General features: G+C 43.7%; 2 protein-coding genes across 2 annotated transcripts in view; one reads left to right on the plus strand and one right to left on the minus strand.

Annotated features, from left to right (window-relative positions):
* The window catches only part of ABCD2 (ATP binding cassette subfamily D member 2), a 35,229-nt gene extending 23,559 nt beyond the window's left edge, over positions 1-11,670 (minus strand). The window contains exons 1-4 of the mRNA XM_049783802.1: positions 10,683-11,670; positions 8,515-8,695; positions 2,708-2,829; positions 560-725 (exon numbers count right to left, since the gene is read on the minus strand). Of these exons, the coding sequence (XP_049639759.1) occupies positions 560-725; positions 2,708-2,829; positions 8,515-8,695; positions 10,683-11,633 (1,420 nt within the window). The 5' untranslated portion in view covers positions 11,634-11,670. The remainder of the gene's footprint in view (positions 1-559; positions 726-2,707; positions 2,830-8,514; positions 8,696-10,682) is intronic.
* Positions 11,671-17,088: 5,418 nt separating this feature from the next.
* Positions 17,089-25,228, plus strand: part of C11H12orf40 (chromosome 11 C12orf40 homolog) — a 41,999-nt gene continuing 33,859 nt past the window's right edge. Inside the window, exons 1-2 of the mRNA XM_049782873.1 lie at positions 17,089-17,108; positions 17,267-17,413. Coding sequence (XP_049638830.1) covers positions 17,089-17,108; positions 17,267-17,413 — 167 coding nt within the window. The remainder of the gene's footprint in view (positions 17,109-17,266; positions 17,414-25,228) is intronic.

Consider the following 25,228-nt stretch of genomic DNA (forward strand, 5'->3'; position numbering starts at 1 on the left):
AGATATTCACTACCCTTTCAACTGCAATACTAACTTTAAGAATCACTATTTAACTAAATGTTGCTTCCTTATAACAGTTAAACATGACCTTAGGGGCCGAAGAGATAGCAAGGAGGTAAGGCATTTGCCTTTTTTTTGTGTGTGTGTGTTTTGGGTCACACCCAGCAGTGCTCAGGGGTTATTTCTGGCTCCAGGCTCAGAAATTGCTCCTGGCAGGCACGGAGGACCATATGGGGCGCCGGGATTAGAACTGATGACCTCCTGCATGAAAGGCAAACTTACCTCCATGCTATCTCTTCGGCCCCAGGCATTTGCCTTTCATGCAGAAGGTCGTTGGTTCAAATCCTGACATTCCATATGGTCCCCCGTGCCTGCCAGGAGCAATTTCTGCGCAAAGAGCCAGGAGTAACCCCTGAGCATTGCCGGGTGTGACCCGAAAACCAAAACAACAACAACAACAACAACAAAAACCCCATGACCTTAAAAATTGTTTTTGTTTCTCTTCAGAAAACAAACACATTAATAGAGGGAAAAATTATAAAAGCATTTGAATGTTTACCTCTGATTGCTAGAGCATCATTGAGGAGAAGCTCTGTGCTAACTTGCTTCTTGCTCTGGTTCTCAGACTCTAGGGTGACAGTTCTCTTATAAATGCCTCTTTTGACCTCATCGAAGACCCAAAACATATTGTACACCCGAGCGGTGTAACCTGCTAGTTCAGTGATCTAAAACCAACACAGAGGGGAAAGAGTTAATATGTCCACGGAAGACCTTCACCTTTGAGGGCTTGCAGGCTGAAGAAGGACAACAGGCAGAAAGAAGACAAACGCTTTAAAGTACAACTTTGTCATAGAACTGATATAAAATTTCAGAGCTACGAAAAGATCATACCAAACCTAGCCAAAACTGGATGCTTAAAATCTGAGTAGACTCAGATGTTCTGTGGGGGATCAGATGGAAGGAATATATCTGCACTTGCAGGAACATAGTAAATTTTATCGCTTTGCAAGTTTGGAGCTACTCCTTGCAGCACTGGGGAGCTTTTCTCTGTTTTTGTTTTTGTTTTTTTTGCTCAGAGGTACCTGTTGTGGGGTCTGGGTATTAATTCTGGGCCTCCTTCATGCAAAGCTTATTGCTCAGCTTTGTAAATTCTATCTTATCAATATACTATTATAAGTTGAACCCGAAACATTTACTTTTCCTTCTTCTTGGAACATTTAGTCATTTGTTTTTAATACTTCATGGCCATGTCTTATTTGCACAAATAAGAGAAACTTGGTTATCAAACGGAGGCTTACTTTGTCTGCAAAATCTCAGACAATGCTTCTTTAGAAATAAAGATTAATATCCACAAAGAAACACAGGCCAATGAGTAGTTTAAAGATTTCCAGTCCATTAACAGTGTGACCAAGTAGCCCCATGGGCCCTTAGGAACCTCAAGAATTGAGTAATTGGGCCCGGAGAGATAGCACAGCAGCGTTTGCCTTGCAAGCAGCCGATTCAGGACCAAAGGTAGTTGGTTCGAATCCCGGTGTCCCATATGGTCCCCCGTGCCTGCCAGGAGCTATTTCTGAGCAGACAGCCAGGAGTAACTCCTGAGCACCTCGGATGTGGCCCAAAAACAAAAACAAAAACAAACAAAAAAAAAAAGAATTGAGTAATTAACACCAAAATGCAAGTGTTGCAGGTTATCTTGATGGTATATACTTTTTTTCCTAATAAAACCCTGGACATTGGTCATATCAGTTTATCTTAAGCTCTCAGTTACTAAAACCATCAGCCTTACTCTTTAACACATATATAAACCTCACCATCAACCTTGATGGATTTGCTCTGGCATTCATGATGGCAGTAAGACCCCTTCCAACAGAAAATGGCCAGATCAGTCAGGACAATTCATCTCCCACTAGGGTTTTTTTTTTGTTTGTTTGTTTGTTTTTTGAGGGGGTGTGTCACACCCAGAGGCACTCAGGACTTACTCCTGGCTTTGTGCTCAGAAACCACTCTTGGCAGGCACGGGGAACTATATGGGATGCAGAGATTCGAACCACCATCAGTCCTGGGTCAGCTGCATGCAAGGCAAACACCCTACTGCTGTGCTATCTCTTCGGCCCTCTCCTGCTAGTTTTGAACAACTGACAGTGGCAACTAAGACCTTCAGCATCAAGGGAATATAATAATAGAGAAATGCTGATGAGGGTTGAGAGGGTGGGACAGAGGATCAATATGTCAAATCAGACAAGGAAAGTGGCCCGTCCCAAAGCTGGAGAAAAAGGGCAGCTTCCTCAGATTAACCTTCTCCCCAAAGCTTAACCTGTCAAAAGTCAGGACTTGTTGCTAAAATGAAGGGCACCTATGAGGAGGTTTTAATTTCAAGGAGCTCCCACTGGGAGGTAGCTACTGTGTCTTTCTTCTCTTTCTCTAGAAAACCCCCTTCTGTGGTCAGAGACAAGACAATCACTCTAAGGTCTGTGCACTCTAGCATCTACCCTTTTGGCTGCTGCCTATATAGCTCCTCTCAACGTGTCATTACTTCTCTGCCTCGATGGGCAGCCAAACAGTGGTGGGACTGAGCCTTCCTGCTCTTAGGAGTTTTGGTGGAGGAAAAACTATTTCTCAAAAATAACATTGCTATGGCAAGCAGCAGCCTATGCGGCTTTCAGCACTATTCTTTCTCTCAGTCCAGCTGGCACCGAGACGCAAGCACCTCTTTGTACGAAGACATGATCCTTTCAATGGCATCGGCTCCAGAGGCTAGCAGGTTGCGTGCGGTGGTGAAGGCTTCTGTCCTCTCGCTGACCATGCCGTGTCTGGGACCATCCTCTGGGTCTGAAAATAAATGACAAGTTCGCTGAGTGTTTCCAAATAATGAAAGGATCTAGTTTGTGCAAATAAACGTGTGGCTAAAATAAAACCCTGAATTTTGATCAGTAGCAACAATTTCCAGGAAATGTAAACTTCTGCTGGATAATTAAGTTAGGGAGTTCTCCGCTACGTGCTGGGGCCACCAGGGCCACATCTAGGAATGCTAGCTAGGGAGGCCATGTATTATGAGGGACCATACCTGGTATGGTATACCTGGTATACCTGGGCCCTGGACCTGCCATGTGCTTCACCCCTCACTATTTTCTCCCCAGAGTGACCAGACTTGATTTAAAGTTTGCCTTCCTTTTTTTTTTTTTTTTTTGGTTTTTGGGCCACACCTGTTTGACACTCAGGGGTTACTCCTGGCTATGTGCTCAGAAATCGACCTTGGCTTGGGGGGACCATATGGGATGCTGGGGGATCGAACCGCAGTCCGTCCTATACTAGTGCTTGCAAGGCAGACACCTTACCTCTAGTGCCACCTTCCCGGCCCCTGCCTTCCTTATTTTCCAAGGCAGTTTGATAATTAAATCTGTAGAGTATTTCCTGAATAATCTTAGTCTAAAAACTAAGGTTATTTCCTTAGGCATTCTTTCAGTCCTTGCCAGTTCCCACCGCCTGTTTTCACAACTAGGCAACACAACACTTCAGACTCAGTCTGGAAAATAATGTCCACTGGAACAGTAGCCAAGGCTTCTGGGACAGCTCCTGTCACACAAATGCAAGACCCTCAGAATGTCCCTCTGCTGACCTGTTCTTGGTCTCCCCAGGAGCACTAAACACAGTACCCCTTACCTGACTCCCTCAGTACCAACAAACATGAGGCACCTAGTCCTGATCTCCCCAGAAGCACCAAACATGCAGTTCCCCATTCCTGGACTCACACACAGTACTTCCTGTTCCTGTCCCTTATCCTGCAGCTCCACATAGTGCTATGACTCATGTGTCTACACATACATATTCTGCTGACTTATTGACTCGCCTTCTGTTTGTGCCAGGCCATTTCTTCCTCAAGCACTCACTCCCTCGAGCAGGAATCCCTGGAAGCCCTGTTAGTCTCAGTGCCCACAAGTTCCCTGAAGATCTACCGAGGAGGCTTTGTTCTTCATTCCCCACAGGGCTTGCACTGAATGGTGAGGGGGAGTGGGGCCAGGAAGGAATTTCCAATAACCTGATGTAGAATGAAGCAGAAGGGTATAGAGTGGGCCTGGGCCTGTGCCTCGGCTGATTGTTTGGCAAGTAGTAAGGCTGGCTAGCTGGGCAAGCACTCTGGTCTCCTCTGAGCATGCTGTTGAGTAAAAGAACAAAAGACTGGCTCCGGAAGTCTGCCCCCAGGGACAAGACCAACCAGCACACACTGGCCTGTCCCTCCCACAAATATGCTCCCAATGTTAGTACTGGCTATTTTCTGAAGTGCTACAACCAATAATCCAATTCTCTTTATTCATTCAATTTACTGTTTACATGAATTTGATGGTCTGAGCCTTATACAGACGCTCTCTAAAGTCTTAAAGAACCATGTAAATGAATGAAGAAATGAATATTTCCAAATGGCCACAGGCCCACTTTGATATTTGTTCACTCTGTTTAACCTCACAGTGAAGGGCTGTTTCTCTGCATGGTGATGTAAACATCTAGCTGCACTACCAGAGAGCTCTGCTGGTTTGATGGTCCATGATGTGCTAAACACTGATGGTCCAGGCATATGCTAAGGTACAACCCAGGTGCAGGACATGCTGAAATGGGATCAGTCCCTAGTCCTTCCTTTCCTCCCTTACTTCCTCTTTCCTTCCCTCCCTTCCTCCTTTTTTCCTTCTCTTTCTTCTTTTCTTTCCTCCCTCCCTCCCTCCCTTCTTCCCTTCTTCTATCTCTTCTTCCATTCCTCCCTCCCTTCCTTCCTCCCTTTCTCCTTTCTCCCTTCCTCCTTTCCTGTCATTCCTCCTTCTCTTCCTTTTTCTTCCCTCCTTCTCTTCCTTCCTTCCTTTCTGTTTTTACTTGCCTTTCTTCCCTCTATTATACATTTCCCCATCTATTTTGCCTTAAAATATATAGAATCATGCACTTAGTTTATTTCTAACACATGGGACAACTAAAACATGAGTGTAAATTAAGACCAAAGACTAGACAAAATGAAATATAGTTCCAAGAGCTTAGGTCTTAGACATAACAATCCAACTTTATCTATAAAAACTAAATTATTTTGCTTGACCAAAATAAGTGTTTTGGTGCTGGAGCACAGCGGGTAGGGTGTTTGTCTTGCATGAGGCCAGCGTGGGTTCTATCCTCAGCATCCCAGATGGTCCCCAGAGCCTACCAGGAGTGATTTCTTAGCAAAGAGCCAGGAATAACCCCTGAGAGCAGCTGGGTGTGACCCAAAAAGAAAAAAAAAGTGTGTTTTCATTAGTTAAGTCAGAATAGGTAAAATATGTGAGCACTTACATGTAAGCATTATAAACACAAAGATAGTAACTTAGAAATTACAAAACATGCTGAAATTGACTCATAATAAGGATGTAATGCTGCATTGGTTTTATTCTTCTGTGGAATTCCTATTTTGCTTTTTTATAGACGATTTTTCATTTGAAAAGTCTTTAAAAAATACATGGATTTATTTGTACTGACACGACTGTTATCAACTATTCCATCTAACATTTTAATGTGGTTTCCTTAATTTAATATGGTCTTTTCAGGATTTAAAGAATTTATTTTCAAATGCCTTATTACATCAGCTACAGAAGAAGCTTGTTAGTCTTTGCATACACTGTTTACTTCTTTCTGGCCCCTGTGGGGTTAATTTGTCACCAATAATAGTTACATTTTCTCTGGTCTTGTGCTGAATACTCCAGGGTTTTGTAATAAGATCAGAGCTTTCAAGCAGGAACACAAGCACCCATAATCTTGTCACTGGGGTGGTTCTAATACTCTTTGTATATGAATCTTTAAAAATATTCATATAGGCCCATTCTTAAAGCTTTGTTCTCCCTTGAACATGCATCTCTATTTTTTTGCTTCCCTGTTTCCACTCTGGAGAAGCTAGTGTTCTCTCCTAAACACACACTTCTCCCTTTCTCTCCCATCACATCTTTCTAAACAAGTTTATATAAACTTCCTTGTTTTACCATGTTGCCTTCTTTTCCGGAAGCTCTTTTCTGTGAGGGAAAGTGATAAAGTTGAGCACCTGAGCTGAGACTGGGACTGACCTGAGCTAGGCCAGGCATTTCCCTGAGCTTTGGAATACCAGTGCGTGAAGCAGAGGTGGAAACTCCTATTGACTTGACCTCCTGCATTCCCCACTTCTGTGACCTCTGACAACACAGTTTTCGAAATTTTGTTCAATAAATACTATCTTGCATCACAAAAAAAAATTCATGTACTTTATTATGAATACTTAACTTTATCATCATGATTACCCAGTAATCTTATCAAGAATCTTTTTCTGATATGGATCTTAAGCTCATAGTTTTGTGTCTGTTCTTCTCTAATAATCTTTGGGGGGAAAAGCAGCTTATTTTATCTCATCACGAAAGGATTATATCTAAAAATAGTATTGATGCATTTTTTTAAATGTGGACTTTGATTGGGGTCACAACCTTCTGTGTTAAGAGACTACTGCTAACCTGTTGTTCAGGGCTTGTTTCCAGCAGTGCTCAGGGGATCATGCAGTTTTGGAGTTCAAACCCATGCCATCCCTACGCAAAGCATATGCTTCAGCTCTTTGAGTCAAATCCCTGGTTCATCATGTAACAAAATTTTTTTAATGATGCTTTAGAATATAAATATAAAAAACAACATTCCATTTTGGCAAGTCACACTATGAAACTGGTTGTGGGATATATTTGATATAAGTACCAAATATTAATCAATCAGTCTAAATCTCTAAAATTGAACTTTAGGATAAGAATGACTCAAATTTAATGGACATTTTTCTAAGAATTGGGCCAAGCACTAACACTTTCTTTTTTCTTTTTCTTTTCTTTTCTTTTTTTTTTTTTTTTTTTTTTTGCTTTTGGGCCACACCCAGCGGTTCTCAGGGGTTACTCCTGGCTGTCTGCTCAGAAATAGCTCCTGCCAGGCACGGGGGACCATATGGGACACCGGGATTCGAACCAACCACCTTAGGTCCTGGATCGGCTGCTTGCAAGGCAAACACCGCTGTGCTATCTCTCCGGGCTTAGCACTAACACTTTCAAAATATTAATACCAATGATGTGTGCCGTTTACTGGATCAGACATTTACTGTCCATAGTGTCTGTCAAGCCCAGTTCTGTACCAAACAAGTGAGATACTATGGGTCCTGTGCAACTGTGCAGGCTGCCTTTTGTTTTCTGGGGAGTGACTGTGGGCAGGTCTCAGCAATGCCCAGGGTGAATCTCTGTCCTTATGGTCCTTCTAGTAAATCCAGGAGAGCCTTGATGGTACTTAGGTTATAGACTGGCAAGCAGAGATTGGATCTAACATGACTAAGCCAGACGGCAGAAGGAGCCGAAGCCAGAGTGGCACAGAACTGCACAATCTCCCTCTGTAGTCCACATCAATTTAACTCCTTGTTTTATCCGGCTTTGGGTAGGTGAACTTAGAGTGTGGCAGGGCTATTTTAGAAGGAAGAGCAGGAAGAGCAGAATATACCAGCTCTTCACTGAATTCTGCCATCCCTGCCATTAAAGGTCCAACTTCCCATCTCAACTTTTACATCACATTTTAACAACATCCTGTATCTCTTTAATTACTCCAATGGATGTAAGTGGCGGCAAAAGGCACTGAGACAGTGACACAGTAGAATTAGGAACCTGCCACTTGATGGTCCCATGTCCATGTGATACCAAGAGGTCACCCCCCACCCTTATGTGCCAGGAAGGCAAGTGTTCTCAGGAACACTCTTCCTAGTTTGTTCTGTAGTGTTCAGGGCAAACCTAGGCTGTTCCATGAGAGGAGTGAGGAAAGAGAGAGAGACAGAGAGAGAACAATGCAGGAACAGTGCAGGTCTGTGGCTCACAGCATGGGGTGGGGGAGAGCCTATATCACAGCCCTGGCACTGAGGCAGGGGGATGGGACAGGATTCCCCAGTGGTGCTCAGAGGGCAGGGCACCTTCTGGTGATTCCTGGACAATAGGATTGGGGTTCCACTCAGGACTGGAAGATGCTTTGCTGCACCAGCCTATAAGTATCGGGGATCATCGGAACCACTCTGATGGTGCTTGGGGGCTACTGGAGCTGCTCAGGGGTTCTGGGATGATACTTAGAAATAATCTGAGATCCTGTGGTGCTAGGGATCACACCAGGGCCAGCCACATGCAAAGTGTACACTTTAACCTCAATATTATCTCTTTTTAAAGGTTTAATTTGTGCTCAGCTAAATAGACATCATAGAATAACTCCATATTAGGCGATATAATTAAAAGCATTTATTATCCACTCCCAGAAACACTCGAATCAAATTTCTGGACATCTGGAAGGTCTTTGGAGTTCCAAGAAACCTTCTGCCCTGCTGTCCTTAAAGACACAACTAAAGCCTGACACTGCTTCTGACCTCTAGTTGCTACCGAAGAATAACTACACATTTCCACTCACATCACACACAGCAATGCCTTCATCACCTTAAAGAGATATCATCTTAAACACATATTTGAGCTTGAGAAGAAGTGTCATTACCTCCATCTGCAAAGCCGGTGGCGGTGATAATAGGCACGGCCACCATAATGAGTCCACTGCAGCTCCAAACATATTTCATCAAGAACTGCTCTATCATGATGTACCACAAACGCTTGTACAAAATGAGGTTCATCTGATCCGCTAAAGCTTTGTAACTTTTTTGGAGTTGCTTCATTTCCACCTAGGGAGGAGGAGAGATTAAGTCTAGCAAGAAATATAGAAATGAAGAATGTGCATGTCTAGGACTTTCTTTTATAGTATATATATATAGATATATATTTAGTATATATATAAATATATATATTTAGCCTTAGTATAGGACAAATCAACATAGATTACTATCAGAAGGTGTCTGAGAGCTTTTTAAAATAATGTTTGTTTGGCTTTTGAGCTACACCAGTGGTGCTCAGGAGTTGCTTCTGGTTCTACACTCAGGAATCACTCTTGGTGGACTCAGGATTCCATATCGAATAATGAAAACTGAACTTGGGATGACCACATACAAGGCAAACACCCTATCCACTGTACTATATCTCTGGCCCCTGAGTGCTCTTTTTTTAAATAATATATATATATATATACATAGAGATATACATAAATGGCTGCATTAGTATAGAACAAATGAGTATGAATTACTATCATAATGAGGTATTATTTAGTTTTGCTCACACCTGTATCATTGAAAAGTGAAAGATATTCAATGAATATGATGTTCATGAAATATAATAAAACATTGGTGATTTATAACTATGATCTCAAAGTTTTCTTTAGTATGTTCACAATAGTTATATTTTATAAGATGTGAATAAACAATACAGAAACTCATCCTAATTACACTGAGGGTCTCTGAGCATTAGCTCAATGAGGGCATAGATGTTACAAGACTCCACTTTCTGATGGACTCAATTTTGTCTGAGTGAGAACCCTACATGTAACACATCACACTTTACATCACCCATAGGAGCCAGGATTGATAAATCAATGTGATTAATGGAACATATGAGGCCAACTCAAAGTCAAAGTTCTAAATAGACACTCATTTTTCTTCTTCAGATTGGTACTACTATGAATTTTTTATAATCACTGATGCCTTAACAATTAAATAAAACTGCTTGGTAATTAAAACAGCATCTCCCACATTGAAATGCATTAATATTTCATTCGCCAAGTCATTTTTCCAAAGATTTCTGATGCATCACTTTCCAGTTCCTATCCATCTCACTGCCCGAAGTGAGTTTCCTGCACTGCAGGTGTCTATAATTAGGTTAACTATTTTCAGAAACTGTTTAAATGTTAAAAATCATTAATAGTTAAAAATAACATTTTAGCCAGGAGTGACCTCTAAGCACCACTGGTGTGGTAGCCCCTTCCCTCTTCTCCCCATTACCCCCCACCCAAAAAAAAACATTTCAGGGCCTTCTCACTCTTTTCTTTTCTAATCTTAATTCTTCCCTCAAAGTTGGCTTTTTGTGCATTACCCTTTCTTGGACATTTTGGCTGAACATTATCTAAAAGCAGTTATGAATGGGACACTCCCCTGCTGAGGATGGTCGGTGAGTGCTCCTTATTGGACAGGCTGCAAAGACATCCCAAGTGCATTCCCCACATAAGTACAGGTGTCGTCTAGGAAAACCAGAGAATCCCACTCAGGCGTGGCTTGAGCAAGCAGATGTGCTCCCTCGGCTTCCAAATATGTTTCTTTAAGTCACTCTAGGACCACTACCTGGTCAGGACGCAGGTTTTAAGAAAATGCTTGGAGATAATTTGGGTCTCTTTGGCTCCCTGAAGTAAAGGTGATTGTTTTTTGTTGTTGTTGTTTTGTTTTTGTTTTTTTTTTTTTGTGTCACACCCAGCAGTGCTCAGGGGCTACTCCTGGCTCTACGCTCAGAAATCGCTCCTGGCAAGCTCAGGGGACTATATGGGATGCCGGGATTCGAACCATCGACCTTCTGCACGCAATGCAAACGCCTTACCTCCATGCTATCTCTCTGGCCCCAGGTGATTGTTTTTCGAGTACTCCTAAAGCCTTAAGAGATTCTGGTCCTTAATTGGCTGTGCTAAAGGACAAGTGAGGCCTGTCTTGGCACTCTGCGGCTAGGATATCCAGATCTGCTGAAAGCGCATCACCACCGACCAGCAGGGGCTCGGACCCTGTGCCCACACCGTACCTTGTGACCCCGGTAGAAGGCGATTTCCTCCACGTTGGCAATGATTCTGGAGTGCACATAGCGCAGGTAGCCCTTCCTGTGCGCCTCCTCGGCCACCAGCTTCCCGAAGCGAGGCGAGCAAGCTCTGAGCACTTTGGCAGTGGTGTAGACCACCAGGCCGGCGAGCAGGGTGGGCCCGATGGGGCTCGCCCCCCTGGACGTGGCCGTCTGGATGAGGGTGTAGGAGGTCAGGATGACGTCCAGGATGGGCTTGGTGAGGTTGGAGTAGAGGTGGGCCACGGACTGCGAGAACACCAGGATGTCCTCGGTGAGGGACTGATCGGGGTTGGCCAGCCTGGTGTCCATGTTCACCACCTTGTAGTAGGTCTGGTCCGTGAAGTAGGTCTCGTAGGCGTGGGCCACCAGGCGCGTCCGGAAGGCCAGGGCCAGCTTGCACTCGAGATAGCGGATGGCACTGTTGACGAAGGTGGCGGGGATGGCGATCATGAGCCATTTGATGAGCTTGAAGAGGAAGCTCCGCGGCTTCTTCTCCACGATGCTTTTGACGATCTTCCCATCCAAGCCAGCCACGTAGATGGACAAGAAGGTCCTGGACACCAGGGCCACCGAGTGGAGGCACAGCCAGCCCGTCTCGGTCGTCACGAGCCGGGGGAAGAGGATCTTGCGAAGTTCCAGCAGCTGCTGGAAAAACTCGGCGTTCACGCCCGGCGTGGGTTTCCCGCGCGTGGCCCGGGCGCAGTGCGGTATTCCCGGGTCTCCCGCAGCAGAAACAGCAGCAGGGCGAGCCGTGGCCTCATCGCCGCTGCGGTGGCACGGCTGGCACCGTCTGCTGAGCACCGGGTACAGAGTCTTGAGCGCGTACGCCGTGGCCACCAAGCAGGCGGCCCTCCGGGCAGTGCTCCACCGGGCCCCGCGCACCCGGCCGGCGGCCGCGCTCAGCATGCGTGACATCCCCGGGTCTCCGGGCACCGGGCGCGGAGGGGCCTCCTGCGGGAATCCCCGGTAGACTCACGCCATGGCCTTGTCCGGGCGGCTGCCCCCGGGGACGTCCCGCTGCGTTTCGGGGCCGCGCGTCTCAGACGCGCATCCCGGTGCGCTCCTGCCCGGCTCTGCACTCTCCGCGCGCGCCGCAGTCCGGTCTGCAGTCGGGCCCCGGAGCGTCTGTCTGCACCTGCAAACGAGCACAGAGCAGCGAGTCACATTCCGGGCGCCTGGGTTTGGAGAGGTCCTGGTTGGAGAGGAGAGGAGAAGGGAGAAGAGGAAAGGAGCAGAGCGCGCGCGGCCAACCCCGGACTCAGGGTTGGCACGCGTCGGAGAGGGGCGCCGGGCTCCCGACTGCTTCGGAGGCTCGGAGGCTGGGGAGGAGCCGGAGGAGGAGCTGAGAAAGGGGCTGGAGAAGGCAGTGGGTGGATCCTAGAGGACTCGGTCGCGAGTGGTTGGTCTGTTCGGCCGCCCCCGACACCCAGATTTCGCTCCAAGTCCCCAGCTGGCAAAAGTGGGGAGAAGGGGGATTCATTGCAAGTGAACGCAGGTCTCCAGACACAGAGATTCTCTGTCGTCCCTGCCAGCCTCCTAACTGTCGCGTCTTGCGAGGCCAGGCCGTGAGCTTTACTCTCCAGAACTGCAGCTGCTCTGCCAAGACAAGTTAGCGGTCTCCCTACCTCTCCTCCCAGGAACGCATCCAGAAGGGCGCGGAGGATTAAAGGAACTTCCGCAGGACTCTTTCTTTCCTGTTAACGATTTCTTGTCTTTTTTTTCCAATGTTTTGTTTAGACTTAACGGGGAGATTACAAACAAAACAAACAGGAGTATTAGAAGTTGTTTACAATCCTTCTGGAGGGTTTACATGGAGCCTGCATGTTGTTGTTGTTGTTGTTGTTGTTAAACATAGTAAGGGCATTTTTTTAAGGGCAAGGATGAGAGTATTCCAACTTTTACTTTTTGGGTTGTTTTAGGATAAGGAGGTCATAAATAACTTATTTTTGGTGAGGTAAGTCTAGAGTAAACGGACTCTAACCAGAATTCTGAAATTAAAATGTATATACCGGGACCGGAGAGATAGCATGGAGGTAAGGCATTTTGCCTTTCATGCAGAAGGTCGTTGGTTCAAATCCCGGCATCCCATATGGTCCCCTGTGCCTGCCGGGGGTGATTTCTGAGCATAGAGCCAGGAGCAACCTCTGAGCACTGGCGGGTGTGACTCATAAACAAAACAAAAAAATGTATATACCGTTATTTTAATATGGCGCTTTAGCTAAGTATGGCTTTTACATTTTCAACTGGCTGAAGATATATCTAAAGAATATCATGTGGCACGCGACTTTTTATTTGTATTCAAGTTTTACTAGAACACAGTCACGCTCATTTCTGTTCTTGTGGTCAGAGGCTTTAAACCACATTGGAGAGAATGGTGGGTAAGGCAGCCAAAACATAATCATCATTGGCAACATCACCTCCCAGAATTTGCCTGGTAGAAGATACAACCCATCACTGCTTGCAAAGATCTTCATTATTCAGTTCACGGAGTATAAAATACTAGTCTCATTTCCATTAACAATTTATAGGGTGCTTGGGTCACACCTAGAGGTACTCAGGGCTTACTCCTGGCTCAGGGGACCTTAGTGGGCGCTGGGAATCAAGTCTGGTTTGACCAAGTGGAAGGCAATTATTCTCCCTGCTGAACTATCTCGCCAAACCACCATAAACAATTTTTTAAAACTTTAACAGCGACTCTATCCCTATTATCTAAATCAAGTCCAAGAATCATCACATCTTTCTTCAGATGTATGGATCACTTCAGCGTATATAGAAATTAAACCACTAGCAAATTTCTGCTTCTCTCTGATGACTAGCCACATTGCTTTAGAAATTACATTTAAGTATTTTTTGGGGCCACACCCATTTGATGCTCAGGGGTTACTCCTCGCTAAGCACTCAGAAATTGCCCCTGGCTTGGGAAGGGGAACCATATGGGACGCTGGGGGATCCATTGGCTATCGCTTGCAAGGCAGACACCTTACCTCTAGCGCCACCTCTCTGGTCCCATATTTAAGTATTTTTAAGTCCTAAATTCATGCTTTTCGTGTCAGAATGATGCTGCCTTGTATTTATGTATTTTGATTCTGTATATCATTTCTTCTGATACATGGAGGCCAGAACCAAACTAATGCATTGATTGTTTGGCAAGGCAGAAGGGGGTACATCGAGGAATGCAAGGGTCACAAAGCAGCAGGCAGGTGAGGCTCAGAGTTTGCATCTCTGGCCTATAGCAATGCTATTAGAAGGGAGAATGGATCACTGTCCTGGGATAGTGCTGTCAGGGAAGGAAGAGGCAGTGGGTCACTGGTCTCAGAGAGCTCTATCATGGCAATCCAAGAACAGCTTTGCTCTTAGTTGTAGAAAGGTCAATTACTTCATGATAAAGGAACAAGCATTTAGTGATCAGAATGGGGAACTAGGTATGAAGAAGATAATCCAGCTAGACATGTGGTTAGCAGAACTGTGGTCAAAGAAGGTTAAAGGTCAGTCAGTGGAACTGGGGAGAAGGTCAGTGTCATCTGACTTGCTATGGAGTTGTTCCCTTAGTGTTGAGCTAACTAGAACAATTGAGATACTCCCACTATACCACCCAAGAGTCAGGACTCAACTCCGCAGTTGAGACCAGGCTCAAGCCTTCAGAGAAGGCTGCAGGAGAATTCCAGAGGCTAGGACAATGATGGGCCATTAGAATTGGAAGAAACTAAGAATATCAAGACAGTTTTCTTTCTTTCTTTCTTTCTTTTTCTTTCTTCTTTCTTTCTTTCTTTCTTTCTTTCTTTCTTTCTTTCTTTCTTTCTTTCTTTCTTTCTTTCTTTCTTTCTTTCTTTCTTTCTTTCCTTCCTTCCTTCCTTCCTTCCTTCCTTCCTTCCTTCCTTCCTTCCTTCCTTCCTTCCTTCCTTCCTTCCTTCCTTCCTTCCTTCCTTTCTTTCTTTCTTTCTTTCTTTCTTTCTTTCTTTCTATATAGGCAGGGTGCAATGAGAGCAAATAAAATGTTACTTTGGGGGCCGGAAAGATAACATGGAGGTAGGATGTTTGCCTTGCATGCAGAAAGATGGTGGTTCAAATCCTGGCATCCCATATGGTCCCCCAGCCTGCCAGGAGCGATTTCTTGAGAATAGAGCCAGGAGCAACCCCTGAGCAATGCCGGTGTGCCCCCCCCCCAAAAAAAGTTACTTTGATTGAATTCAGACAAATTTCTTTTTTTTTTTTTTTTTTTTTTTTGGTCACACCCGGCAGTGCTCAGGGGCCACTCCTGGCTATACTCAGAAATTGCTCCTGGTAGTCTCAGGGGACCATATGGAATGCCGGGATTTGAACCACCATCCTTCTGCATGCAAGAAAAACACCTTACCTTCATGCTATCTCTCCAGCCCCCCCTTTTTTTCAGACGAATTTTTTATAAAATTTCTCAACTTTGCATATATTTGTTTAGAAAGGGGATAATTTTGTACCTTGAAATACATAATAAAATCAATCATAAAATTTCTATTTTCTTTTTTATATTTGGGGGCCTATTTTTGGGCAGTGTTCAGGGATTATTCATGAATTTGCACTCAGAGAGCACTCCTGGTGGAGTTCAGGGAACCACGTGGGTTTCTGGAGATAGAATCCTGCTTAATCATCTGCTTTTCTATTTCTCTAGTCTCTCAAATTTTTATATTCAGGAGTGAAAATAGTTGGCTACTCAATGATACTGTCAAAGTGGATAGGTAAAATTTTGTTAAGATTTTGGTAAGATTTTAGGTAAGATTTGATAAGAAACCATTTTCCCTTCCAGGTAATTATGACCACTTTATAGCTGTGTTAAGATGGTGAGGACAGGAAAGAACAATATAAAGGGCCACTGCTTCTGCTTTGGCTACGTGCCACCACCTACTCTATGCCAAAGACGAATCTATTCTAAAATGCTGAATTAGTGGCTGGAGCGGTGGCACAAGCAGTAAGGTGTCTGCCTTGTATGCTCTAGCCTAGGACAAACCACGGTTCAATCCCCTGGTGTCCCATATGGTCCCCTGAGCCAGGAGCTACTTCTGAGGACATAGCCAGAAGTAACCTCTGAGCATCACCAGGTGTGGCCCAAAAACAAAAAACAGGTCTGGGGGGGGAAAAACAAAAACAAAAAACAAACAAACAAAAAAAAGATGAATTCAGTTGGTCCTAATGCAAACTAATAACAGATATAATTTAGTGAATTCAACAAACAAAGCTGGGGTCTATTATTATTATTATTATTATTATTATTATTATTATTTTTGTTTTTTGGGCCACACCCGGCATTGCTCAGGGGTTACTCCTGGCTGTCTGCTCAGAAATAGCTCCTGGCAGGCATGGGAGACCATATGGGACACCGGGATTCGAACCAACCACCTTTGGTCCTGGATCGGCTGCTTGCAAGGCAAACACCGCTGTGCTATCTCTCCGGGCCCTATTTCTATTATTAAACAAAATGCCCACTCTAGATCTAGAGCAGAACCTGGTTGGAAGTATTATTGTCCAGTGATTTGATAGAACATGTATTACATTTGAAAGCACAGGCTGTTCCTCAGATTCAATCAAGAAAACAATTATGGCAACTGGTGTGTGTGTGTGTGTGTGTGTGTGTGTGTGTGTGTGTGTGTTTGTGTGCATTTATTTGGAATGCTAACCTGAACATCAGAATTTTAAGGCGGCGTGTTTATTTGGGATTAAGAACTATCACTGGAGATGCACTCAGTGGGGAAAACTCAAACAGTTCCTAAGGTGGGGCCTAAAGGTGGACTTTTATGAAGAGGAGGGCAAGGGCATTGGGCTGACAACCAAGTCAAATGTGTATTTGTGGGGAGAAATCTCCCTGAGGAGGGAGGTTTAGAGTCTGGGGGAGTAGTAGGAGGGGGTCTCACTGAAGAAGAGAGATGGATTGCTCTGCTGTACTCGCCCCTGTGGATGTAGATCAGTTGAGCTCTCTGGGACTGTGCTCACTGGCTCCCCACTTTTCCATGCAGAGGGTCTTGCTGGGGGTGAGGGCAGGGCCTGATGCTCTGCTATCAGTCTGAGAGAGAATGGGGTCCCATGCCCAGGGTGGCAGTGGCTGGGGTGCTGCCTCCCTGCCCACCAAGATGCACTCTGGCACTTGCCTGGAGTTTGGCCAGGGGTGACAGCTTGCACCAAGGGTCCTCTTGGGCTGGTATAGTGAGGACTTGGGGTCTAAGTCAGGATCTGTCAGAGGCACCGTGTATCACCTCCGTTTTCCCCCCAAGTTTGGCGTTGGTCAATGACTGTTAAGGGCCAATCATAGGACTTGACAGATGTGGCGTCCAGAGTTCCAATGAGGCGTCCCCTCCCTCGACTTCCCAAAGCTCCTAGTGGGCCTAGCAGCACTGGGGCCGCAATGCCTGTTGGGAGCGTCTAGTGAGCGTTTCCGTTCTGGAGCCGCAGTGCCTGTTGAGAGCGCCTAGTGGACCAATCAGCAACCAGTATCAGGCAGCAGTGCATCATGGGAGCACCGCGTGGGCCTATCAGCAGTCAGTCTGGCATTTCCTGGCGGAAACATTCTGTGGGCTTTTCAGCACCTGTGCCAGGCCTTCGAGGAAGGTGATTTCCTGCGACTCCTCAAGCCAGCCACTGAAAAAGGGGCAGTCGGGGCTACTAGAATCCAGGCTCAGGGCCTTCTCCCTCGGAAGAGTTACAGAGATGAATTGGGTCGGGGGCTCCAGGTGAGTTGTGGAGAGTGGAAGAAGAGGGCCGTGAGGAAAATGGCCGCCTGCTGCCCACTGCCAGGCCTTGAATAAGCCACCCCCCCCTTCCAACCCCCTGGCCTCATGACGCCCAGTTCTCAGCCTCCCTCCAAACCCCCAACTCACCATCATTTTGGAGGTGTGGATTGGGCATTATCTGGTGGTAATCCTGGTGTTAATCCTGAGTTAAGTTTTTTTTTAATTAATTTCTTTATTTAAACATCTTGATTACAAATACAATTGTAGTTGGGTTTCAGTCATGTCAAGAACCCCCCCCCCCCCTGTCACCAGTGCAACATTCCCATCACCAATGTCCCAGATCTCCCTCCTCCCCACCCCACCCCTGCCTGTACTCTAGACAGGCTTTCTACTTCCCTCATTCATTCACTCACATTGTTATGGTAGTTCTCAGTGCAGTTATTTCTCGAACTGCATTCACCATTCTTTGTGGTGAGCTTCATGTCGTGAGCTGGACCTTCCAGCTCTCCTCTCTTTGTCTCTGAGAATTATTGCAAAAATGTCTTTTATTTTTCTTAAAACCCATAGATGAGGGAGACTATTCTGCGTCTATCTCTCTCCCTCTGACTTATTTCATTGAGTTAAGATTCTGGTAGTATTTTTTTTTTTTTTTAAGAACTGATGACGTGATTGTGTGGAGTGAAGTGATAACTTAGTACCAGGAGCTTGAGAAGTGAGGCTGCTATAGGTTTAGTTCTATTTATCTTGCTCACTGCAACTACGGTTGCAGATAAAATGTCCACCTGGGTGAACACTGTGGGACTGTGGTTCATTTGATGGAATTGCCTGACAGAAATCATTGTTTAGGTGGAACTGGCTAGGGGGGAAGAATAGGTCAGAGGACAGTGGAGATGGAGTTTATAGATGCACAATGTAGAACCTGAGAGTTTTGTAAGAAACAGCCAGGATTAGCATTGTTGTACAACAGTGTTACTGTACCTGGTGTTAACAGGATCGTTGATCCTGTCACAGCATTGAAGCATATTTTAGGCATTCCTTTGAGTTATTAGTCGAGTGTCAAGTATTCTAACATCCTGCTTTATCTTGGGAGAAAAGTGGAATTTCATTCATAGGCTTTACAAGATTTGCTTTGATACACGATGATGTGGTTTTTAAATTTTGACATTCCTTAAAATGTGAATGTTAAATTAGCTGAAATCATTTTACAGGTGCACTTAAGCACTAGTGATGTATGAAGGTGCTATTTTTCTGTCATAGATTTCCAATGATTTTCCAAGGCGTAATATTTTAGAGGATGCAAAGGCAGTCACTAGAATGTTGGGAGTCTGTAATGTTTTTCTCAAAATGAGATTTTCACCTTGAGTTTTTAGGTATAGAGAGCCAAAGGACAAACATGACATCTCTCTGGAATCTTAGTTTTACTCAGAGAAGAAGGAAACTTTTTTTTTTTTTTTTTTTTTTGTGATTTTTGGGTCACACCCGGCAGTGCTCAGGGGTTTTTCTTGACTCCGTGCTCAGAAATTGCTCCTGGCAGGCACGGGGGACCATATGGGACGCCGGGATTCAAACTGATGACCTTCTGCATGAAAGGTAAACGCCTTACCTCCATGCCTTACCTCCACACCTTACTTTCCTTTCCCCAGAAGGAAACTTTTTTAAAAACCAAAAACACATGGGAAAATTATAGACTAAAGTGTAAAGCTCTTGGAATTCCTTTGGGGGCTGCTGTTGGTAGGGTCAAACCCATTGCTGATGAGAAAACTGTGTCTGCATTGAACCTCTAGGTAGGGAAGATCAACCAGTTGTGCTCTGGTGGTGACAGAGCATGTAAGGTCTGAGCCTTAAGACCGAAGTACAGGGGCCGGGCGGTGGCGCAAAGAGGTAAGGTGCCTGCCTTGCCTGCGCTAGCCTTGGACGGACCGCGGTTCGATCCCCCGGCGTCCCATATGGTCCCCCAAGCCAGGAGCGACTTCTGAGCGCATAGCCAGGAGTAACCCCTGAGCGTTACAGGGTGTGGCCCAAAAACCAAAAAAAAAAAAAAAAAAAAAAAAGACCGAAGTACATTCTTGTCACTGTTAAGTAACTACAGCCATTATACAAAAGCAGTTTAAACCTGAGAACACCCTGGAACAATTGTTCATTCTCTGTTAGAGGTTTTTTTTTTTTTTTTGAGAATTTTTAGGAACTTAAAATACAGTTGATTCTTGAACTACAACCTAGCAATGCTCAGGTACTTTTAGTTGCCTTCACCTGATACTTGTAGTTGGCTAAATCTGTCAGTAGAGAAGCCCACACAATTCAGACTCATATTCAGAGGTCAGCTATGTATACAAGTGAAGTAAATGGAGAGTAAATTCTAAAACTTCCACAGAATAACTGCTCCCTTGGATCATACAATATTAAGTCAACAAATTTGTGTGGTTTTTTTCTATTTGTGAGGGCATTGTTAAACTATAGAATGTGAGGGATTCAGAAAATAAAAACATAATTTGGCTCACAAAAAGACTGTAGTAGAGCAAAAACACCAAATATCTTTAATGCCTCATATGTAGATACAGTTAACATGTGACAAAAGCATATTATCAATGCTTTCTGTATAGATTGTTCATTTACTCTTAAGAATCCAATGAAGGGGGCCGGGTAGGTGGCACTGGAGGTAAGGTGTCTGCCTTGCAAGTGCTAGCCAAGGAAGGACCGCGGTTCGATCCCCCGGCGTCCCATATGGTCCCCCCAAGCCAGGGGCGATTTCTGAGCGCTTAGCCAGGAGTAACCCCTGAGCGTCAAACGGGTGTGGCCCAAAAACCAAAAAAAAAAAAAAAAAAAAAAAAAGAATACAATGAAGGGGCCAGAGTGATAGTACAGTGGGTAGGGTGTTTGCCTTGCATGTGGCTGCACAGATACTATCCCCGGCATTCCATATGGTCCCCCGAGCCTACCAGGAATAATTTCTGAACGCATATCCAGGAGTAACCTCTGAGCGCTGCCAGGTGTGGTCCAAAGACAAAATGAAAAAGAATCCAGTGAAGTATGTAAAGTATCCAGTGAATCCAGTGAAGCATGGGAGTACTGTGACACAATGTTATGTGATTTGCCTGAGATCATCTAGCTACTCAGTTGTTAGAATTTGAGCCCAATCCTAGACTTTGCTGTCCAGAATGATGAGCCTTACAAAAGTGACACCAATAAAGGGAGTATATGTATATTCAGGAATTTAAAAAAAGGAAAATGCTTGAAGTCTTGGAAGATTAGCAATACCAGATCAACACAGACACCTCAGAGAAGGAGTTAAACAGAGGTTCTTTTTTTTCCCCTCCGGGCTTACCTGAGGTCCAAACAGAGGTTCTTGAAAGCTGAAAGGGTGATAAAATGGATGATATAATTTTTAGTGATGTTTCTTTTTTTTGGTGGTTTTTTTGGGTCACACCCGGCAGTGCTCAGGGGTTACTCCTGGCTCAATGCTCAGAAATTGCTCCTGGCAGGCACGGGCGACCATATGGGATGCTGGGATTCGAACTGATGACCTTCTGCATGAAAGGTAAACGCCTTACCTCCATGCTATCTCTCCGGCCCCTTAGTGATGTTTCTTAAAAAAGTGGAAAGTAAGTATAAAAAACTGTAATGGCAGCACTTAATAGAGGGTGCTCTACATTTTTGTTAAGGGAATAAATGAAACAGGCTTAGGAAGTTTGTTTTGCCCTTACCAACTTAATTGTATAATTAAATTCCAGTAGTGCTCTTGTCATGTATTATAGAAACCTAATCTTTATATGTGAAGTTCGAGTACAGAATCATATAGTGAGAATACCTTTAAAATTGCAAAAGTCTTTACAACTTGTTTCAAAGAAACTTGGCCCTATGTGTTTTACTGCTTTTAGTTTGAGACATAATCATCTCATGCTTCTGTTTGTGAGGGAAAGGACTAGTGCTAAGGAAGAAGGAGGTGTTCCACTGTTTCCTTTTTTTTTTTTTTGTTACTTGGTTTGGCCTAGTTCAGCAGAATTGAGCTTCTCTTATTCATCCAGTTCCCAGAAGAGTGGGGGCGGGGATTGTCCCCTATACTCTGGTAGTAGAGGAAAATAAAAATGGTGTATTTAAATAACTTAAAATGTAAGTGTGACAGTGGTAGTGGAAATCCTGTTGTCTGTGTGAAGCCAGACAGAAGTTGAAATTTAATCTGTCACTAAGGAGCATTTCAAATATGGAAGTAACACAATGTAAGCAGTATTTGTGGCATTAGTGGTGTAGATAGGCTGGAATATTGTAGAGAATGGCCCCAATACTAATTTTTCAAATATTGGCATAACTTTATACATCGTCCAAGTAATATCAACACTTTTAATTCACTCTTTAGGTAGTAGGGGCCATGTAAATATGGGTTAACTATGAGACCTTTCTATACACAGACTAATCTAGGTTGTGTGTTATATATTATGTAATAATATAATGCAAAATTGCATACAGCACTAAGTGCTGAAAAACAGTCTGAAAACTGAAAGGATTCCTTCTAAGATGCGTAGGGATGATATACAGCCCATGAAATCATTTGGTTTTGTTCTATGAAAGAACAAGCATGTATGCTTCTGATAGGCTGCCTGTCTACCTATAGTATATGGCCAGTGAGTGATGTTATAAATGTCCAGTGGCCTCTGGTAGAGAAAAGGTTCACACGTATACTCTATGATCAGGCTAAAGATCAGGATTTTAACAGTCACCTCTGTTATTCAACATAATATTGGAAGTCCTTGCCCTAGCAATTAGCCAAGAAAGAGATATCAAGGGGATCCATACTAAAAATAAGTCAAGCTATCACCATTTGCATATGATTATAATACCTAAAAAACCCATAAAGATATTACCAAAACACTTCCATAAACAATGAAAGACTACAACATTAGTTGGTTAATCCATTAATTAGAAGCATTTCTATATGCAAATAATAAAGTAGAAGAAAAAACACAAATAGTTCCAGTCATAATTGTATGCCATAAAGTACCTGACTTAAAAAAGGGATGAAAAGGGCCCGGAGAGATAGCACAGCGGTGTTTGCCTTGCAAGCAGCCGATCCAGGACCAAAGGTGGTTGGTTAGAATCCCGGTGTCCCATATGGTCCCCCGTGCCTGCCAGGAGCTATTTCTGAGCAGACAGCCAGGAGTCACCCCTGAGCATGGCCGGGTGTGGCCCAAAAAACCAAAAAAAAAAAAAAAAAAAAAAAAAAAAAGGGATGAAAAACTTTTCAGAGAAAAAAAATCAGAGTTAAAATAGAAGATACAATAAAATGGAAACACATCCCATCTATGTGATTGGAAGGATTAATTTTGGTAAAATAACCAGCCTACCAAAGCACTATGCAGATTGTATTAAGCCCCCATTAAAAATTCTGATGGAATATTGTTTTTTAGGCCACATCTAGCAGTTTTCAGAGTTTACTCCTGGTGGAGTTGGAGGACTATGTGGAGAGCCAGGAATTGAAACCAGGTTGGCTTTATGCAAGACCAACACTGTACTATTGTTCTGGCTCTGTGATGGCATTTTTAAAGGCCATGGACAGTATACTGTTAAATTTTATATGGAGCAATAAAACAACCTGAATAGCCAAAGCAATTCTGGGAAAAAATAAGACAGAAGACTTCTCTTTCCCCAACTTTATATTATACTGCAAAACTATAATAATCAAGACTGTGTGGCACTGGGGTAAAAACCCAATTCAGTGGAATAGAATTGAGAGCCCAGAAAAGATCCTTCAAGTTTCTGAATAGCTCATCTTTGATAAAGCCACTAGGTCTTTGAAGTGAAGCAAGGAAAGTTTCTTCAACAAAAAGTGCTGGGAAAACTGGTTGATTGCATGCAAAATTTGAATGTGGATCACACGATGCACATAAGTTAATAGAAAATGTATTTAAAATTTGGATAATAGGTACAGATCCATAGAATATATTGAGTAAAGAAAGCAGAAATTTTTTTGATAATGTCTGCAGAACCATCTTCAATGACTATGCCAGTGGCCAAGCAAATAGATTTAAAAAATGTGAGTGACTACATCAAACTAAAAGCTTGAGACATCCTATTGACTGGAAGAAAATATTTACTCATCATATATCTCACAATGAAATAACATCTAAGATCTCTAAAGACTCATTACTTAATCACAAAAGGGACTAGAGTGATAGATAGTACAGGAGTTAAAGTTCTTGCCTTGTACACAGCCTCTCTAGTTTAAGCCCCTAGCATTGCATATGGTCTTCAGACATCCCTGAGCACAGGCCAGAAGAAATCTCTCATTGTCTTTCTCCAAAATAAACTTAAAAGACACCAAAGAATCCCATTAAAAATAGGGAGAAGACAAATGGATGGCCAGTAGGAATTTGAAAACATGCAGTTCACCACTTATCTAGGGAAAATTCAAATTAAAATGAGATATAACCTCATACTACTGACTCTAGGATGTTTCAAAAAGAAGTAGCAACCAGTACCTGCAGGGATGTCTGAAAAAGAAACCCTCATCCACTCTTCTGAGTGCAGAGCTAGGGGTAACCCCTGAGCACCACTGTGTGTGGCCAACAACCAATCAATTAATCAATAAAGTATTTTTAAAAGGAAACACCACTGCTAGGAAGCAAAAAGAAACAAATGATGCTACATTAAGCTGAGAAGGTTCTGCACCTCAAAGGAAACAGTGACTAGGAATACAAAGGTCACTCACAGAATGGGAGAAGCTATTTAGCCAATACCTATCTGATAAGGGGCTAATATCTAAGATATACAAGGTACTTCACATCCTGGGGCCAACAGCATCAATAACAACAATAACAAAAAGCTCTAGCCTAACTTTTGGTCTACGATTATTCCAGGCTCCATCCTAGGAGCAGCATAATGACCAAGTCCACCAACTGCAGAAGATGGATTAAAACGACACTGAAGAAGCAGAACTGCTAGAACCACAAAGAAAGACTTCATCATAAACTGCATTCCTTGAGCTGTACAGACACCAAGATCTCTAGATATAGAGGTCTGGTTTTACCATACATGACAAAGCAGAAGTCTTCCTTACACCACAAAAGCACTGAGGGGACAGTAAATGATCATGCAAGGAGTCTATAGTTAATCCCATGACAGTATACTTCAGGGGTGAAGAAACCCTGCATCTCCTAGGCCAACGGAATTCCCTCTATAATATCCCCAATAGTTACTGTGCCTATGCAGGGGGAAAAAGAAAAAAAAAAGCACAAAATAATCATTTTATCCACATATATATTTATTGATTTTTTTGACTTCTTTATTTTGGTGTAGATATTGAAGTTGATATCTCCAATTTTATTTTATTTTATTTTCTCTTTCTCTTTCTTGTTGCACTTTGGCATGGCTTGATTTCAGGACCAAGACTATTGTGTGGTGCTTGTCTTTATTGCTGTAGTGCTCACTGGATATTTAATTTGATATTTCTTTCTGTATTGTTGTGGTGTTTCAATTACCTTTTTCCTGTCCTCTCTCAAACTGAGGTTGAAAGCCTCTAGAAGGACTCCTCCCATTTTCAGCTTATTTGATTTTTTTTTACCCCATTCTATTGCTTTTCTTTCCTTCAAACAAAACCACATAACTCCATTTATCTAGCTCCTCCTGTCAAGTAGAGGGGAAACAAGGGAGGGTACCAGGACCAAATAGATATATGATCACTAGTAGTAAGCTAGACAAAGAGGGGACCACCTACTCTAGTAGCCTGGGGGGTGATGATGGGGAATATGGGTTGCAGGAAGGGAACGGGGATGTGGGGGAGGACAAATTTGGTGATGGGTATTCCCCTGATTCAATGTTAATATG

The sequence above is a fragment of the Suncus etruscus genome, chromosome 11 (genome assembly GCF_024139225.1).
Source record: "Suncus etruscus isolate mSunEtr1 chromosome 11, mSunEtr1.pri.cur, whole genome shotgun sequence".
NCBI classification, from domain to species: Eukaryota; Metazoa; Chordata; class Mammalia; order Eulipotyphla; family Soricidae; genus Suncus; species Suncus etruscus.